Below are 19,751 nucleotides of genomic sequence, written 5' to 3'. Positions count from 1 at the left end.
ACCTGCAAACAGTTGTTGTAGGTACTGTAAACATATCAGTCAAATTGACAGAATGCAGAACATCACAAAATACAAACTTCAGCTAACTTAGTAATGGGAGCTACACATTGCAATGGAGGAGTCAAGCCCTGCATTCAAATCAGTGGCCCTGTGTGAAGTCCCTGAATCAAGTTATCCCACCAGGAGCTTTTTGGTAGAGCAGCTGGAAGAGTCCACCACAGTCTTCCTTTTTGGTTGTAAACTGGTTTCTCTGAATGAGCTCTGCAATTATCTAAGGCAATTGCTGTTTCCTCCCTATCTCCATATGCTCTTTTCTTCCTTTTTGGTCTTGTTCTGCAGACAGACTACCCTTTCTGGATGGTACCTCTCCACCTGAAATCTGATTCTTCACATCCATATCGTGTTTTTATAATGCCGTCATATTCCCCTAGCCCAGCACTTGCATAGGTAAGTCCTGGCAGTGCTAGTTAATATCCTCTTGCTAGCCATTACCTTTACTGATACTTTTAAAACAATGAAGAGCAAGCTCTTACCCATTGCATAACAAATTTTGCATCAGAAAATATTTTACCAGTGTGGGTATAAGTTAATATAGAAGAGATGGGCTACATTTCTTGGCTTGTAACAAAGAGCATGAATCTTCATGTTAATTTCATGGTTTGCCGTTAGGAATTGCAACAACTAAAATGAATTACTTAGGAATGTTTAGCCATTCAAATCTATAGTTCAGCTGAGTATTTGAGCCCTTATAAATAAATGGAGGCTGCCTTGTGCTATGGAGCTATTTTTTGGAAAACACAGCTGGTTCCCATTTAAATGGAAAAGTGCACCACAATGTACTGCATACAGTCTTTGTGCCACTTCTTGTTTGTTGGATTTTTTTGGTTGTTTTTTGTTTTGTTTTGTTTTGATGAAAATGAAGGCTTTTTCTTTTGGGGTCTTTTTATGGAGGGTGGTTTGGGGTTTTTGTTTCACCTCAAAAGCCTTAGTAGTATCTAGCAAGATGTATAACTGCAAAGTAAAAAAAACAAAACATATATATAGTGAGGGAAATAGATCTTACATGGATAAGAGTTTTATGAATGCTGAATTAGAAAATTCAATGGACCGAAATCCTTTTAGAGCAGGATTCACAGAATCATATGATAGCAAGTGTAGAAGGGGATTTCAAGGATCTTCTGCTCCAATCTCTCTTGGCAAAAGCATCTGTAGACAAGATGGTCCAGCACCCTGTTCAGCTGAATCTTACAGGTGTCCAATACTGGGGAATACACCACTTCTCTGGAGAGATATTCCAATGGATGAGTGTTCTGATTGTGAATAATGTTCCTCTTGTGTCCAGCTGGAATCTCTCCAGTGATAACTTGTACTCATCACCCCTCTTTTTTTACATGTGATTCGTTAAAAGGGAGTCTCTGTTTTCTTTCTAGCCACCCGTTAGATACTGAAAGATGGTGATAAGGTGTCCCCTAAAACCTTCTTTTCTCAAGGCTGAGCATATACAGTTCTTATAATCTAATTGATCTCATTCTTAGCCCCTTCTGCAGCAATAAACTTCTGCCAAAAACAGGAAATCTGTTTCATAGAAAACCTTTTATTTGAGTGGCTTCCACATTACTGTCTATGTACCATTGATTGGAAGGCTCATACCTGTCTGTGGGTAATTCACAGAACTATCTTGCTATCAGACCTTCAGTTAAAAGTTTGCTAAACCTGTATTTTTTTTTTTCAGTGGAGAGTTGTGGGTCATAGCAGTTTGGCCCAAAGTATTTGCAGGTTACTGATCATGACTGTTCAATATTTTGAGGCTTTTTCCCCCTATGAAGCCATGTGTGGACTGCTGTGTGTAGCAGTGACTAAAGGAGGCATGGCTATTACAAAAATAGTCACTACAGTGCTTATGTCAAGTTCTCTAAGGAACAGTCTCACCTAATGAGACCTGTGTTGATCAATACCTTTAAATCACTGGCTGTGAACGCTGGCACTGCTGACAGAAGCGTCTGAGAGAACAAACTCGTTTACAGCACAAATCCTGAATTAAAGGCAAGGTTAGGAAGATAGAGAGCTTCATGAGCAAAGCCCACACAAATTTCCCTCCCCCCTAATCCCCATCCCCTCTACTAAACATCCTGATCTTAAGTAGGGATCAACTTCACATTTCTGCAGCAAGTCTTGTCTTTTCTGCATGGATTGTTTCCAAGCTGCCAGTCAGTTATGAATTCTCAATTGACTGGTCTTTTGCAGTTACCCAGCAATTGAGGAAGAGCCCATTTTTGCTGTTGAAGGGTGGGGTTTGTGTCTTCATTGGCTTATTTCATTTTACTGTTCTGTAAGAGGTGTTTCTGGATTGTCATATAAACAGGCTTTCTCCAAAGGCTGAAACCAGTCCATTTGAACAAACTCTGTATTTGTTCAATGTAGTATTCTACCTGTGTTCCTTGGTTCAGAGCACCACAGCATTCTAAGGTGCTGCTCTCCTGGCCTCATCCTCCCAAACCTTAAAACATCGACCTCCTTTCAGCTCAGATAGATGCATGAATGCTCAGCAGGGCTGCCAAGTGTGTGTCACCTGAGGAGCTAAAATGCTCTCATCTGGCCTTTATCTAGCTCTGTAATTATAAGGTGCTTGCAATGGATTTAGCTGTTCATAGAGAGTATCAGAGTGTCCTGAAAAGTAGTGTTTTAACTTGCTCCTTCCCTTCACAAGCCAAGAGGTTCATTGACAAACTGCAAGTAAAAAGTCACACAGCAGTGGATCCCTTTCCTCACAAACACATGTTGCCTGCCATTACTGTTCTTTAGGTTAGATAGTGAACAGTGATGGTAGATTCTAGGTCACCCCCTTCTGCTCCCCAACATAGTGTCCCTATGTAAATACTTAAATGTTGTGATTAGTTTATTTCATAGGGTGTTAATTTCAAAATATCAAAACATTTATTGTTTTTTTTTTTAATTAATCCCCAAACTATCAATGATATCTGCACTGTAATTTTCCAAAGAACCACGATATCTGTAGTATTGCTTCATTGGTTATGTTTGTGCTTTTTTTTTTTTTTTGTCTTTCTAATTTGCTGCTGCTATTTCACTGCCCAGTTTTATGGAACAATGAAAGCTAAAACTAAATTTCTCAACTCAGATTAAGTGGTGGATGAAAGACCAAACTATGAAATTTGCCTGGACAAGGACATGGTAAGAATTGTAACTATTTGGCTTTTAGTTCTGTAGATCTCTTTAGGAAAACTGCAACTTAGATACCATAGAAGGAAAACCTATTAGCTGTCTTCATTCATTAACTCCTATAGGTTGTGAGCTGAAGGATATCTGACTTCACAGTGCTTTTTTATGCAAATTTAAACAAGCTTATTTTTTTTTCTGAAAAAAATCTCAGATGGTGATTTTCTTTGTTCTGTTTTATTGTTTAATCAGATGATTAAAAAGATAAAATTTTAATTTCTATTAAGATCTTAGTAGTACTAGGATTGCTACGTATAGAATATGCACCCTAAAAGTATGCTAATTGTCAAAGGTAAGTTACTGTTCTGCATTGCTGTTTTAAGGATCTGGTCACTTTAGAAAAACTTCTAAACTTCAGATAGAAAAAACAACATGAGGGGTTTTCAAAGTGCAGATTAAAATACTGTCCAGTTTGGTGTCTTGCATTGTTATTAATATTTTCTTTAATTTGCTTTCAAGAGTTAATGCTGTTTTCCTGTTCATCTGTGTCTGTGCAAAAGCACATTGTTGTATAACACAATAGATACAACCTCTGTGGAAGAAAAATGCTGCTGTTAAATTGTTCCTCTGGTTTTACTTTCAGCTTAGAAGGCCATGCATAAGGTAGAAATCTAGGTAGAGGTTGCTGTGGAATAGATCTGTATCCTCACTGGAAAGAGCCCTGTAGCCCTGTCTCTAAGTTAAGGCTAGATTTGGAACCAAAATTTATTTTAAAAGCATAATTATACACCTTCTCTAAATCAGACATGCTATTAAATGACAAATTCTCTTTTTCTTTTTCTTTTTTTTTTTGTTCCCTTGTGAAAGCTGAATATAGATAATTACATTTAAATAATGTGCTGATCGTGATACAACATTTAGCAGCCAAGGCCTGGGAGAGATTCATTAGAAAATCTCTTATTTGATGCTGCCATTAAGCATAGAGGGAGAAAGAGCAGGAGTACATTGAAGGACTGTACCTCTTAGCCTTACACTGATTTGCCAAGGAAATGGCAGCTCTCTGGTGCTTGCCAGCAGCGTGTGCCAAATTCATAGACAAGCTGTATGTATGTCAAGTGCCTGCTCCTGTTCTATCTCCCTTTTGAAATGAGTACCAATTAGCACACGTACTTCAAATTCACTTGGGCTTCTTTTAGGTGTCTAGTCCCTTAAACAGACTTTAGTTCAATAACCCTAGGTACCTCTAGCCCATGAGCAGTAGCGACACTGATTTTCAGTTCATGCTGGTATAGCACATATTTCCTGTAGTTTTCCTCACAAACTCTTGAGAACAGTGGCACTGTGTAATGCTGGGTTTCACTGAATGATTATAGAACACAGTCAAATTTGGATTACATTTGTGAGCTCATTAGTAACTTTTTAGGATTTTTTTTTTCAGTTACAGAGATTTGACAGTTATCTTCAGAAACTTGTGAGATAACATTTGCAACATATAGCATGGAAATAGAAAATTTAACATAAATTGGATTGTAGAGTTAAAGGAGTATTCTAGTAAATTTCTGAATTTTGAATTACTGACTCTTTCTGTATCTGTTAAATTATAATCACATTATAGAATCAGTAAGGTTGGAAAAGACCTCTAAGATAATCAAGTCCAACCATTAACCAAACATCACCATGTTCACCACTAAAACATGGCCCTAAGTGACACGTCTGCATGTCCTTTGAACTTTTCCAGGAGTGGTGATTGACCACTTCCCTAGACAGCCTCTTCCAGTGCCTGACTGTCGCTAAAGGACACAAAATGATTCACACACACGGGTCTCAGTGTTAGAACAGGAAAGAAGAAAACTATTCTCTGACTCCAGTATTTATAGATTCTCAACAATGACCAGGGATTGGATGATTAATTTACCGCCTTCCCAAGCACACTGGTCATGCAAAACATCCATCAAAAGATGTTTCTTAGAAGGAATGTGATAAACAACTTATGTTTATAGAACTTTCATGGGAAAGTAACTAAAACTATGAAAACATTATCAGAAGGCTTTAGTTTTCAGGGCAACACCTGATCACCCTTTCAGTGAAAAAAGTATTCCTAATAGCCAATATAAACCACACTTGTGCAAGTTGAGACCATTTTCTCTCATCCTGTCACTTGTTACTTGGAAGAAGAGACCAGCCCCTGCCTTCTACATCCTCCTTTCAGGCACTTTACAGTGATATAGTCCCCCCTGAGCCTCCTTTTCTCCAGGCTAACACCCCCAGCTCCCTCAGCCATTCCTTCTAGGACTTGTGCTCCAGACTCTGTGCCAGCTCCATTGCCCTTCTCTGGACACGCTCCAGCACCTCGTTGTCCTTGTGTGAGGGGCCCAAAGCTGAACACAGGATTCGGGTGCTGCCTCACCAGTGCTGGGTACAGGGTGACAATCACTGCCCTGGTGTTGCTGGCCACAATATTTCTGATACAGGCCAGGATGCCATTGGCCTTCTTGGCCACCCTGGCACTCTTTGGATCATGTTCAGCAGATACTGACCAGCATCCCCTGGTCCTTTTCCGCTGAGCAGCTTTTCAGACACTTTTCCTCCAGCTTGTAGCATTGCATGGGGTTGTCCTGATGCAAATTCAAGACCTAGCACTTGGCCTTGTTGAAGCTATGCTTGGCATCCTTCTCATTCTGCATTCCTTGGGTGCTTACTCTACCCCTTATGTTTAATACAGAATATTCATTATCAATATGGGCATGTCTTGATAGACTGGCCGAAATCCAAGGTAACAACTCTACCATTCTCATCCCCTGTAATTTTTGCGGTATTTACAAAAAATTTTCAGCACAACTTTTTGTGAGGAGGGAGTTGGGAAGGGAAAGAGAAAAAGCCTAAGATACCCACATTTCTAGACATTTGTGAAAGGAAGAATCTGAGGAAATAAAAGATGCTGTATGAAAATCCCCTGGGCTGTGATGCCAAGTCTAACCCATTATCAGGCATAGTGACTCTGCATGGGAGGAAAGGTAAAGCCCAGCTGGGGGGGATTTCTGATGGCACAGTTATCAGTTACCAAGGAATCCAATCTTGCAACAGCAGGTTTCCTTAATCGTTATTGTCTCAGAGCTTCTTTCTTCAGTTTGCTGGTTCAGCTGGCAGAAGTTGTGAGGTTTGCAGCCCTCTTATTTCAGTTTAATTCCATGTAGCAGAGTACCGTTTTTGCAACTTCTTGGAAAAAATTAAATTTGTAGAACTAGCAGGACTGTGACCACAATCTTTAATGCATGAGTACCTGTTAATGCAATTATTTGGGAAATTCAAATTATATTTCACAGAGTTGTTAGCAAATTACACTCCTTCCACAGAGACTGAAGGGGAAAAAAAAAAAGATTTTTTCGAGTGAATGTTAATTCCTTAATGACTGGTTCAGTGAATAAGTACAAACTGCTGGGCGCTGAGCCATTCATTGGAAGGGGAGCTCTTGGGTGATGTCAGTGGAGTTCCATATTTATGCAGTAATGTCTCAAGATAATGCCAATACAAAACAGAATGGTATTTGATATTTAGGAGGAGACACAGATAGGCAAATTTGGAAGTGTCATAAATGTATGTTTGATAACATTCTTTTTTGATCAGAATGTTGTTAGTAATCCCATATTGAGCATACAGAAAATGAACATTTGAAAACAAGTTCTCTATAAGCACATTTTTCCATGGTTTTATAACTTATTTCTTAGCTAAAACTAAAGAAGCTTGAGATTTCCCGTGGTGTTCTCCATTTATATGGAATGTTTCAAGAGCAGTATAATATTTCATAAGCATATTCTGTGGAGTATGGTTTGTACATCCATGGAATATCTCATGGAGTATGATCTGGATTATTTTGCAAGTCTTACAGCCCTGCAGCTTGTTCCATCTCGGTCATAGTTTTCTCTGGTTATTCTGGGCTTGATGCACTCATATGTACCTTTTAAAAAAGAAAAGAAAACAACTCTGGGGTGGGTTTTTTTTTTTTTGCTAAAAATAAATTAAAATTAAAAATAAATTAATGTCTTCACGGGGGTGATAGCTGTGGTGACTTTGGACTGGTCCTACACTAATATGAAATCCAAGCCTGTATATTGATTGCTTTCATGGTTTGCACTTCCTTTTCTGCAAGTCAGTTGCAATAAAGAACATGCACAAATATAAGTGAATTCTGATTAAAATCTTTTAGTCTCTGATTTTGGTGAATGCTCTTCAGTGAATGGGTCAGATAAGTCTGAAAACTTGTACTGTTTTCTTATAAAAAACTGTTCTCATTGTTTCCCTTCACCTTTGCAAGTTACATGGTGCATTACTACAAGGTTGATACATTTGGCATTGCAGTGTTCCAATAAGAGGGCAGTTCAGAGGAAGCAATGCACGTGGTCTCATTCTCATAAAAGCTTTTGTTATTAAACAGAGGCACCGTTCTACTTTACGTGTGTCAGGCAGGCTTTCAGTCAGTGCTGACCTCTTTTCCCTCCCTAGGTGGTGGTGTTAGGTTTTGTGTTGTTGATTTGTTTTGGTTGTTGCTTTGTCAGAGTTTTTGTTTCTTTGTTGGTTTGGTTTTTTAAAGTTTTTTCCTGTATCACAGTGGTTGATCATAAGAGTAAAATTAGCCTGCTAGCCATTCAGTGTTTGGCATGGGACACCAATGCTTGATAGCAGTGAACTTCTTTTCAGGTCAGTCAGTCTTGCAATAATTCTTGATGTAGTTATGTTTAGACTAAATAAAATAAGGTGTAGAACACTTTTCTTGGTTTCTCACACAGCATATGTACACCCTCATAGAGCTGACTGAATCTGGGGAGGTGAAGAATGGAATGAAGATGAGAAGTGAACAGGGTTTGTAAAGTTATTCAGAGGTGAGGGTGGAGAAGGATTGGCTGTCTTTTTTGTATCTATTTTTAAAATAAAAAGTGTTTGTAAAAAATTAGGGTTTTGGTCATTAATTTGAAGAGAGAAAGCTGAACCTTTTGCTGCTGTTAATGTTTGTGATGACTTCAAGAGCTGCTTCAGTGTCCAGCACCTGCAGTAGGAACTGGTGAAAAAGATTAGTGCATTTTATGCAAATGTGAAGTTTTGGCTACTTTACTAATAGCAGCTAAAGCTTCTTGCTGTAGGCAGCTGTGAGTTTCTGCCTGTGGCCATGTCCTCTGTCTGCAGTGTGCAAAACCAGAGAAATTCTGCTTAGGAATGGAGGAAGCATACAACTGTGGGGGTGCTGCTTTGGTTTAGTAGTTCTGTAGTGTTTCTTTTCTTTGGAGTACTCCTCTAGCAGAAAGCTTCACTGATTCCTCTATTACATGGAAACAGAAAACATGAGGAAGGTATGGTTGCCTAGCATTTTGCAGGAAACCTTAGACACGTACACATGAAACTACAGTAAAAGCAATGTGATCAGCAAGAGAAAGTGATCCTCCCCTATACTCTTCAACATTTTATAAATTAAGAAAATAAAATTCTAATAGCTTAGATCTGTAGCATATCTTGCAGCAGAGAGGCAAATCTTTCTCTTAATGAGATTGAAATAGCATCTTGAATTCCTTGTATCTTTGTCAGATCTTGCATTAATGCATATCATCACATTATTCCATAATGACACAAGAAATAATTGTTTTCTAATGAAAAGAAGTTCTAGGTTTATATCTAGCTTACACAGCACTGCTTTCAAACCTCTGCATTCTAGTTTAGCTATTCTGCTTGCTCTGGTAGCACATCTCTACTCATTTCAGAAGCATTATGGTAATGCATTCGCTTTAGGGAAACTGCCACACCAAAATAAATTAGTTGAGCTTGAAGAGGTCTGTATACAATGCCAAAACTAATACTAAGAGAAAAGAAAATATACAAAACATAACTGTGTCTGTGTATGAGCACAGGGTTCTGTGTCCAAAAGCATTATCGATTTGTACTTTCTTACTCGTTACATTCTTGCTTTTAGTAGAAAAGAACTTTGTTCCACCCCCTGCCTACCTCCTACATCTCAGCTAATATTAAAAGCAGAGACAACTCCATAAAGAAATTATGTTGCTGAGGTCATTGCTTTTATAAAGTACTCACTATCTCTTTATGAAGCATGGAAAATGAAGTTGGGTAAGATACTGTTGCATACAGATGGCATGAAATTCACACAGTGTTTTTGCTTTCTACTTTGTTCCTTCTCTAATTTCTCCGAATTTTGAGATTGGCTAACCAGTGAAAGAAGATGCCTCAATCTACCCTGTAATAGGAACCTTCCATAAAGTCATCTGTTTTTATGGTGGTCTAAGTGATGATTTTTGTTTCTCTTTTTTCCTCCCATCCAGGTACTGCTATGTGGATATTTGTTAGCAATGACTGATGTGGAATCTACATATGCAGACTTTATTGCTTCAGGAAGAACAGGTAGAAGAAATGCGTTACATGACATCCTTGTGTCGTCTCCGGGTGGGAACTCTAGTGAACTAGCCTTAAAGTTATCAGAGCTCGATATAAACAAAACAGGTGAGTATGTTTGGGCTTTTATTATATTTATTTCAAACTAAAATGACAACTAGTACACAACACATGGTTTATGTGCCCATATTACTCCCTTGTCCCTCAGATGGAGATTTTTTATTTTTTTTTTTCTAATTAGCATGGGTTGCCTGCAATAAGAATCATGGATTTCATAATCAGGAAGGGTGGTTATTTGCAAGTACAACATGTCACTGAAAAAAGTTGTTCTGCAGTGAGTGCCTAGTGACAGGGTCCAAATCAGGATAAATTTTATGAAAAATAAAATATAAGGAAGTCTTTATTAAAACCCAAGTCTGCATAATATCCTTTAATGGAAGCTCTCTGATTTGAAGCCTGTAGAAGCCATGTGTCTACTGAAAGGTTGTTGTGAAATTAACTTTTTCAACTGCCAAAGGGCAGAGCAATAGGAATGCACTATTGTTTGTTTTACCTGGATCTTTGTTTCTGAGTGAATTTCCTCTTCCTCTTTTCTGCTGATACTTATCCTCCTTCTAAGGTGATAAACAGTAATGCAACCCTAAATCTTTAATACTACCAGTGTTTTTAAATGTTTGTGCATATTCAGTTGAGAGTAAGGAGGGAGAGTGGACCTTCCATGAAATAAAAATAGTAATATGACTGAGTATTTATTTTTATGTTAGATGAGTAGCAGCTGATTAATGGATCTTACAGATAGCCCTTTTCAGATGTTAGGGTTTTGCTTATTTTAATAATAGCAGAAGAAAATAAATGCAGCAAAGAAGGAACTGTTGATAAGCAGCTGCCCTGTTTGTGCACATACTTTTCTCAGAGATAAAGACGAGTTCTGAGAGGCAGTCTCTGACAGAACAATCACATGTGGGCAGCATGGTGTTGAGGTGGTTGTAGTGCTGTTTTGAAGGAGGGCTGCTTTTTTTGGCTTTTGGACTAATGTACATCCTAAGTAATTCCTTTTGCAATTGCCACTTTGGAACCTATAGATTCTAGATGCATGCAATTCTAGCTGGCCCTTTAGTTTATTTCTGTTTTTAAAAAAATGCTTTATAAGTATGTGTGTAGGTGTGTCTTAATTATTTTAGTGGGGACAGGTGTAAAATGTTGGAAAAATAGAAAGTAGGTGCCATCTGAAAGGCATAATGCCAACGTTCCTTCGTGCTCTAATTTTCTTCAGTCTCAGATTTACACTTAACAAAATTGTTTTTGATCTTGTCCATTTAGAAGATAAAAGCAGTCCCAATTTTTAAGTTAAACAGTGGAGTTGCTATAAGCCAGAAATGTGTTTTCATGAGTCTCTAGTTCTTCTTGGTGATCCCTTTTAAAGCCCAGGTAACTTAATCAATGCAGAAAAGTATACAGAGCTGCTCATAAAATTGCTTTAGATAGTAGAAACACAGAAATGTCTCCATACTTCTTCAGAAGGTTATTCAGTTTCCATTAGATAAAATGAAAATACATTTAAATCCTGTATTATTAGTACAACTAGGGGCCAACTTAAAGCCTCCAAACCAAAATTACTGAAAAAGGCATTGTCTTATCTAGCACTCGTGCGAGTATTAGTGTATTATCACATCATGTCATTCCAAATCGAGAGAGGCTAAAAAATATTTTGCATGTAAAATCCTAGTTCAGAATAGATTAATGCTTGTAGGATGCATATGTGCATCACACCTGACAGGATTAAGAAGAAAACAAATGTTTGGCATCTATATATTATTTCTTTCAAGGTGCATGTCAAACAATTTATGCTAAGTACAACTTAATTATATAAATATAGACATCAAGTTTCGATTCTTTCCTTTCATTCCTATTACAGCTGCGTGCATTTTCTTGCAAAACTTCAAGTGTTTTTGCTTTCAGCTGCATGGAGTAGTGGCAGAGTAGGAGATAATGCAGATGTTGAAGTAAAAGAAAGGTGGTTATAAAACATATTTAAATTAAACTACCCAAGCATATTTAGTACATTCACTTTGAAAAGCCTTCAGATACATTTCCTGTGGAAAAAAACCAGAACAGCTTTTAACAATGCTAGACTTGTTCAAAGACAATCTGTTTTTCTGTTACTCAATAGCTGATACCTGAAATGAGTGTTGGTTAATCCCCTCATCAATGAGTCAACAACAGATAATCAAGAGTTTACTGCATAATTATGTGTAATTAGTATAATTACTGTGTGATATTCTCCCTTCAAAACAACTGTCCCAGTTTTCTTTGTCCATTGCAAGCTAACAACCTGTTATTATCTGTGGAATGGATATATTTACCAAACCCCAAAATACAGGTTCCAAGGACTATGTCAATACATTTTATCTAAATTAAGTAAAAGCAACACTGTGTACTAGATAGATAGATAGATAGATATCTGTGATAGATAGAAAACTGGAAGAGAATTCATAAGACAGAAGCAAAAGATTTTTAGCAGTGAAATCAGCAGATAGCTCTTCTGCTCAACACTCTCAAGGTAATCAGTGCAGTCCAAGAGACTTGGTCATCTTGCAGGTTGTAGCTAAATGATGTAGTGAGGAAAAAGTACAATGAAAAATGAGGACAAGTCTCTGCAGATCTATCTCTAAAACAAACTGCTGGTTTTGTATGTGCTATAGAACACAAAAGTGAAAAGGACATTTCCTTGTAAAAGTTGTAGATGCTTGGTCCAAGCATCTACAAATAATGGTGGTAATAGGGTGTTGAAGACATACAGAACTGGAATGAAGAACTAAAAAAAATACAGAAAACTGTAGAAATTAGTGATTGAAAGTAATTGATTTTAGTCCATGGTAGAAATGTTTTGGGTGTAAGCAGGAGGAATAGTGATAGACACTGTAGTGTCAGTAATGTTACAGGAAGAAAATGGAGATAAAAGCTGCACATTAGCAGGACTGGTAACTGTAGCCAGCTGACCAACTCACACAACTGTATTGTGGCTTAGAGTATTGTATTATTTAGTTTTGTTTCTTTTTTTAATACTGCCTGCTGGTTTGAAAATTATGTATAAAAATTACAATCTTGCTCTTCAGGGTTTCTAGCCATCAGACTTTAAAGGAAGAATAGCAATGTGCTTTGCAGTGTAGAGGTTCTCTGAACTTAAAAGCAAATTTATCTCTGTAAGTATATTTTAAAGCCTTTAGTAGGAGAGCTCTGCCAGTAGAAAGAAAAAGCTGGTACCACGATAGTGTATTATAGATTAAATGAATGCAGATTAGTCAGTTTTTTCAGCAAGTTTAAAAGAATCTTTCAAGAAGTGGTTATTAGAACCTTAGTGCTCTTTCCTTGGAACTCTGTACTCTATGTTTAAGGTAGTGAAAAATTTAGGCTTTTTGTCCAGGAGTGATTTTTCTTCTAAACACAAATTCCTTGAAAGAGTGTTTTTTACTCTTCAGTTTTGGGATTTTTTTCCTATTATTTTTGTTGATGAGCTTTCCACCAGGCAAGTTTGGCTTGCCCACATAGTAGTAAGAATAAATGTAGGGCAGAGCAGGTATAAAAGAAACAAAACCCTGAAGTTACACTTATCACATCTTCTGCAGTATCAGAATAAATGTAGGAGGTTTGCAGAAAGTGTCTGGACAAGTGGGGCAAAAGGGGTTTCTGCCCAATAGTAAATAATCACACATAGTTCTGTCCTGATGGAATCCTTTCTAATTTGAGAGATGAAAGTGAAGAAGAGTTTTCTGAGAAAGTGCCTTGCAAAACAATTGTGTATTTACTACTCAGCCCATAATGAACAGAGCAAACCTGTTTAATGGGAAATCAACTTTCCATGCAACTTTAAATCAGGTTGAATGTGATAATTCACAGTCCCCTTTGGAGCATTTTCCTGCCTAAATACCCAGTGCATGCACAAAACACAGCTGTCATGTCTAAGCTGTTTGCAATGTTTTTTTCAAGGCAAAGAACTTTCTCCCCTACCAGTGTGCCCTTTCTTCTAAACAGAAAAGAGAAGGCGTTTATGATGCTTATTTCTATAAACAGAAATAAATCTGCAGATGCACCATGTGATCTGAAATGAAGAAACAATAAATATCTGCATTGAGAGCCCTGACTTCATTCTGAAGATCTGTAGATTAAAATTAGGAGGCACTGCTACATCTATCTAGACCTCCTTACAACCTAGCCATGGAATTTTCTTCCCAAAATTTTCTTCCCATGGTTTGATGGTAATTTATCAAACCATTTCAGTACAAATTACTCAGAATCCTTGCAACATATAAGAGATAATGTATGTCTTAACATTATTCCTTGTTGTGTATCTATAGCTGATCAGTCCAGTGTTCAGGGACTTGTGTCTCACTTGCACTTACCTTCCTGTTGCCTGAACCTGTGGGGTCTTTAATTGTTATGTAAAATACAACGCTTTGCATGTAGATAGTAAATGCATTTGACAGTGCTTTTCTTAGCCTTGTTTAGACAGACTGAGTTGTCTGCTCTGCTCACTGTGCCTCTGCAGGATGTGATCTGTTCCTCAGGTTGTTCTGTGGTTTGCAGTGAGACAGCTGGACTGAACTCCATGGACATGATGCTGAAAACAGATGCACAGAACTAAAGCAGCTTTAACAAGCTATAGCTTTTATTGAAGTTGCATCTCTTTGTAGCAAACTCCGTTCAGATTGGTGCAATGTTGTTTTTTTTCTCTTATAGTGCTACAGCATCATAGTGAATAAATTTTCAGCAATTACTGTTTTTGTTAAATTCATTATTTTTTAGCTACCTTTGCTATTTATTTAAAGTGATACTTGTGATTGCAGCTAGGAATTTGCATCTCAAGAGTCACTTTCTAAAACAAAGTGTAGCTATCTTAGTAGTGAAGAGTTTCATATTTCAGTTTCTTTTTACTTTGTTTTGGAAAATGATGGATGAACAATCAGGGTTCTCTTTATTTTAGGGTAGGTTTCTCATCCTTTTTTTCCTGTGTTATAGAAGGAGAAGGAGATGCACAACGAAACCCAAGTGAGCAAACCGGGGAGGCCCAAGGGGAGGCAGCAAAGCAAGAAAGCTGACATCGGACTTTGACCGAGTGGAGCAGCTGCTGGATGTTTTCAGGCTACAAGAGTGTGCTGGAACAAATTTGTTTCCATGAGCAAGCTGGTAGAAAAGAAAGTGCGTGTGTCTTCACTGCTGGAACCCACTCAACACAATGCTAAAAATCTGGGTACAAGCTGTGACAGAAGACAGAATTTTCTCTACCTCTGTCATTAGCAATGGTTGAACATGTATTGATTTTTTGGGATAGTGTCATCAGATGGATCCCTTCATAATGACTACTCGATGGGAACACTTTTAGAAAGTAGAACAGGTAAATCTTGTAGCAAATGGCCTTTGAAGCATCAGAGGATCTAATTGTGTATCTTAAGCAAAGGCTTGTGTGATCCTCAGAGTTTAAAATTCTCTGGCCAAAGTGTTTGCCCATTATAAGAACTGTAAAGAAAGCACTGTTTTTAGAACTTTGCATCTGTTTTACAGCTCTGTTATTTACAATGGTTTTTGTATTGTACGACTTAGATGCTCCACACTGCCCCTTCTCAACTGCTTATGAAGAATTTTTCTGTTACTGTGAATTTTTCTACCACACGTTTTGAAAGGGCTGGTTTTTTGCATAAGGTGGTGATGTGCACATGATAGATCTAAACGTCAACCGCTAAATTGATTATGCCTAAACCTAAATGACTCAGCAACACTCTAATTTGTTACTAGATGAGCCTTCAAAACGATTTGTTAATGTGAATACTTGAGCGTGTGTTGTGTCCTTGGTACAGTTTTGCCACTTGCCTGTAGTTAGTTGCATATCAGAGACTCAAATTGAATCTTTTATGTTATTCTTCCCCATTTTTCTAATTTTGGTCCCAATTTCGTAATCTTTCTCTGAGATATTTTTTTAAAATGTTATTCCAAGTATTTTATTGTTACAGTAGTTTTAAGAATACATTTATAACCTTATATGGGTTAAAATTCAAACTAATTCCACGGTGCTAGAGGTTTTCCTGATTCACATTGTAAAAGATAGGCCTTGTTTACACATGGGAAAATAACTGGCATAGGCTATTGCCAATTATGTATTCTGAAATGAGTTTTAGAATGCAGGATAGTCCAATGAGTGGATCCTGGGCTGAATTCAGCAAGAGGTTCAATTTTTACTATTCCTTCCCTTTGCCTCCGTTGATCAGGCTGTTGAGTTTGCACAGCCAGTAGCCTGCTACTGATGCACCAGGACAGCCAAGTGCTAGAAACTGCTACAGTAGCCTTGTGGCTTGGAGTTGGAAAGGGAGGTGAGAGACTTGGCGTCTAGCACCCAAAGACTAGATTTTTTCCCATTTCATCTATTCCAAAATGACAGTCCAAACTGGGCCTTCATCAAAATACCAGGATAGCTTGTCCATCCAGGACATCACTTAAAATATCTACAAATTAATAACCTGTTCTGCATAGCTATTGCTGATTGATTTGTTTTTTCCCCTCATCCTGCCCCAATAGACAAGGCCATACATGAGGCTGAATGCTGCAAAATGGGGCAGCCACACCTCTGTGTGACTAAGGTGAGTGAAGAGAGTGACTGATAGTAAACCATGGCAATCACACAAGCACCAATCACAAGGTCAGAAGATTTGTTTTCTTTTATTAATAGGAGGTGATGTCACTTTATATATAGTATATATATTATATATATTTTTGTGTTGTTGGTTTCAAATGTTATGCACTTTTTAATGTTTGTAAACTTTTACTAATGAATAGTGTGATTGCTTCCTGAATATATTAATCATCAGTTAACAAGACATCTTTGTGGCCACAGCTGTTTGTTTCCACCATCTGTATCATAGTATTTGTCACCTGAGAATTTTTTGTGAGACGTGTGGAGGAAAAACCCACTTCTGATCAGTATTATGAGATCATTTATTAGTGTTAATAAAAAACAAGCCAGCCGTATGCTTGTGGCTCATGCGTGTAATATTAACTCTCAACTTTTAGTGTTTGGAAGCTGAATGCCTTGCTGTCTTACTAGCTGTCAAATGCCCTATCTTCTTGGTAAGAGAAGTAGTCCATTTGCTTTGGAAATACTGTTATCCTTAAATAACTTTCATTCATTTGTTTCACTTGGTGTTCCTTTCAGACTTAACACATTATTATTGACATTTTTTTAAATTATTTCTCCCCTTTTTGCTCTTGCATCAAGTCTTCAAGCTGAACTCGTTGTCATGGACTAGTTACAGTCAATCTAGCACAAATGCCAGAAGGAAATAGGATTCTAGGGGTTTTTTTTATAGTGTTTCTTTATTGATGATCCATGAAACATCAGTAAAATGTTGCAAAAAAAGGCAATAGTGAAATAAGTATTTACAGTATATTAAAATGATGGTTTTCCTTATTTTCCTTCACTGCTTTTCTTTATTTTAGTATACTTTCCTTCTTAATTCTTTTGTGTTGTTAAATAAAATTAATTTCAGCCTTTCCTCTCTATTTTGTACCTGTTCTTCTGTTTCTCCTCTTTTTTCTCTTGTTTTTAAACAAATTATGGAGTATTTTGCTGATTTTTGAAACCTGTTTCTTTGTGATGGAAAATAGTATTGTTAATTTTAGTGGAGTAAAAGGCTATTTATGTTCCTCTTCCCTCAAAAGTGTACAAGTGCTTGATTTATCACTTGAGCTGTGCTTGCTATCCCAATTTTGGATATTTCTGTAGCATCTATAAGCAGGCCTCACTCAATGTAAACATGTGGTTAGTCTGTGCCAAGTCATAGCAGTGTATCTTAAATATTATTGTTACCAAAGCAGAAGCACCAATTACAGAAAAGCTACTTTCAATATATTCACACCTTTACTTCTGTGTAATTGCATCATATAAGAGGGACACTGATGGCAGAACCAGATTTTGACTGGGTTATTTTTGCTTTTGTTAGTTACCTTTTTCAGTTCACCTCACACTCTGGCTTCTCTTCCAGTATCTTCTTTCTATTTTATTCTGTTCGTAATAATTAAATGTCTGTTTAATCCATGCTTATCTTAGAAAGATCTTCCCAAAAAGCTATATAAACACAACAAAGTCAGGTCTGGAATATCAGCATAATAAATACTCCTTATCCTTAAAAGATTTGGCTTTGGTGGGATGGTGATGGGTTTTTTGTTTCATTTTTGGGTTTGTTTTTTAACAGTCTCTTGGGCACTCTGAAGGACCATCTCTTAAAAAGTCTCTATATTCATGTTCTTGTTTCCATAATAAAGTCTATGACTATATCCACAAATATTGCACTTGCAGGGTCCAGGTTCCCTGTCCACTTGAAACAAACAGAACTATTAGCACTATAATTGGCATTTCTTTCTTCGGCTTATTTCCTTTGGTGTTGGCCATGTATTTCAAAAAAGCATGTGTTAAAAGACAGCAGCAGGCACACACATTTGTTACTTCATCAAACCATCGTTTTAGAGCCAAAAGTTCACCATGACCTTTAATAACACCATTATTGAATGTGAAAAAATGTCATTATACTGCGTCCTCATCTGTGTAATTTCTCTTGCATTTTTTTTTCCCCAGAATTCTGAAATGGGAAAAGGTGTATCCTCATAGTAGTGCAAATGGATAATTAATTATCTGGTGCCCAGAAGGAGCAACTACCAAAGTGGTTAAGATGGAATTTCTACAGTATGAATGCCTTTCTCAGCTAAATTGTAGAATTTTGGGTGTTCTTAATTTTGTTTGTATTTTATGTTTCAGAAACATCACGGAATTTTGTTCAGAGGAAGGACTGAGAGCAGCTGTTCAGACCGAGCACAGTATAGTAACCTCAGCTTTGACAGAGTTTGCCTTACCTCGGCAGTGTTCCTGTGTTGAACTGCTGGGGTTTTTTTGGCCAACTTGTTACTTTGTTTCACTCTGCCTCTCTTTCTAGCTGGTTTATTTTCTGTCTTGTGGTTCCCTGATGTAAAATAATTCCCCAGAAATACTGTAAATTGACTGACTAAAGATTTGCAGTGGAAAGATTGTTTCACTTAATCTTTTTGGTCATTGCACAGATGGGATCTGTTTCAAAGTTCTTTTCACAAGAGAAGCAATAGAGCCAGGAAGGAAGTGTGAATTCAGGAAGATTGGCCAGCAATATAAGGAGGATATCTTTTCTTAATAGTAAGGCAGGTGGGCTCAGTGCACAAAATAGCTTCATTATATGATGAAGAGTTAGAATGTGTTGATAGTGGCTAAAAAGACAAGTTGTTCAACTTTAGGTGTTATTTTGATTCCAGAACCAACTTCAGGTTCTCAACTGTACTCTAGAACAGAAGCATCCATAAATCTGTGGCACGTACCATTGAGACCAATCTGAGTATCACCAGGTTCTAATGAAATCAAAGATACCTCTTGTTCTCTAACACAGATCACAGAATGCTCTCAAAAAGCAGAAACACTTAACAGATAAGAAAATTATAGAAATAAAGGTGGCATGAACATTCTCACTGTTCTCTACATCTTCAGACTGAACTTATTTTCTCCTGCAAGAGAGTAGGGACAGAAATGATCAATGTGGTTGAGTATTAATTCACTATCTAATAGTGAGTTAACAAAATATGAACAAGTTTTAAAGCAGAGAGTAAAGGTAAACAAAAATATAGTGCATTCATGATTACAAAAAGCATCCCCATCTTCTGAAAGCAGCAGGACTTCATGTACTGTCATTTTACATTGATTTTTACATTATGGCTTAGGAGCTGCTGATGTTTTAGGATTGAGGACAGGACAGACTTGTCAGCACATGATGTGTTTATAAATGGTCTCTTGGTATTTTCAGGCAACACATGCTTCAGTACCCTGAAACAAAATGTTTGTAGAAAGACCAGTGCTAGTGATGACTTGTTTATGAGTTCTTAAGGTAAGCTTTTATCGAATTAGCCATCAGTACACACTTTCAGTCCTATTTGCTGTTAGGAAATTCTCCAGTGCTGATCCATGACTGTAGTGTGATAGCAAGTAGCTTTACAAAAGTTCAACTGAGGCAGATGATCTTGAGTGCTCCCAAAATATCTGAGACAAAAACATTCGTAAAAAATCCACACCACCTTCTTTCAATAGCAAAGAAAGGTGATAAGTGTTTTGTATTTGCTAAATAATA

At 37.3% G+C, this 19,751-nt stretch overlaps 1 protein-coding gene across 5 annotated transcripts in view; it reads left to right on the top strand.

Annotated features, from left to right (window-relative positions):
• Positions 1–16,581, top strand: part of PKIA (cAMP-dependent protein kinase inhibitor alpha) — a 43,571-nt gene extending 26,990 nt beyond the window's left edge. For 2 of the 5 annotated variants that reach the window (XM_086884200.1, XM_086884198.1), the window contains 4 exons: positions 340–447; positions 3,094–3,189; positions 9,495–9,672; positions 14,581–16,581. In XM_086884200.1, the coding sequence (XP_086740326.1) occupies positions 3,187–3,189; positions 9,495–9,672; positions 14,581–14,660 (261 nt within the window). In that variant the 5' untranslated portion in view covers positions 340–447; positions 3,094–3,186 and the 3' untranslated portion in view covers positions 14,661–16,581. The remainder of the gene's footprint in view (positions 1–339; positions 448–3,093; positions 3,190–9,494; positions 9,673–14,580) is intronic. The other 3 variants (XM_086884199.1, XM_086884212.1, XM_086884204.1) reach the window with 3 other exon arrangements.
• The last annotated feature ends 3,170 nt before the right edge of the window (positions 16,582–19,751 follow it).

Source organism: Cyanistes caeruleus, chromosome 1 (genome assembly GCF_971803275.1).
Source record: "Cyanistes caeruleus chromosome 1, bCyaCae1.hap1.1, whole genome shotgun sequence".
NCBI lineage: Eukaryota > Metazoa > Chordata > Aves > Passeriformes > Paridae > Cyanistes > Cyanistes caeruleus.
Note: the sequence above shows the minus strand (reverse complement) of the source record. Positions and strands in the feature narration are given on the sequence as shown.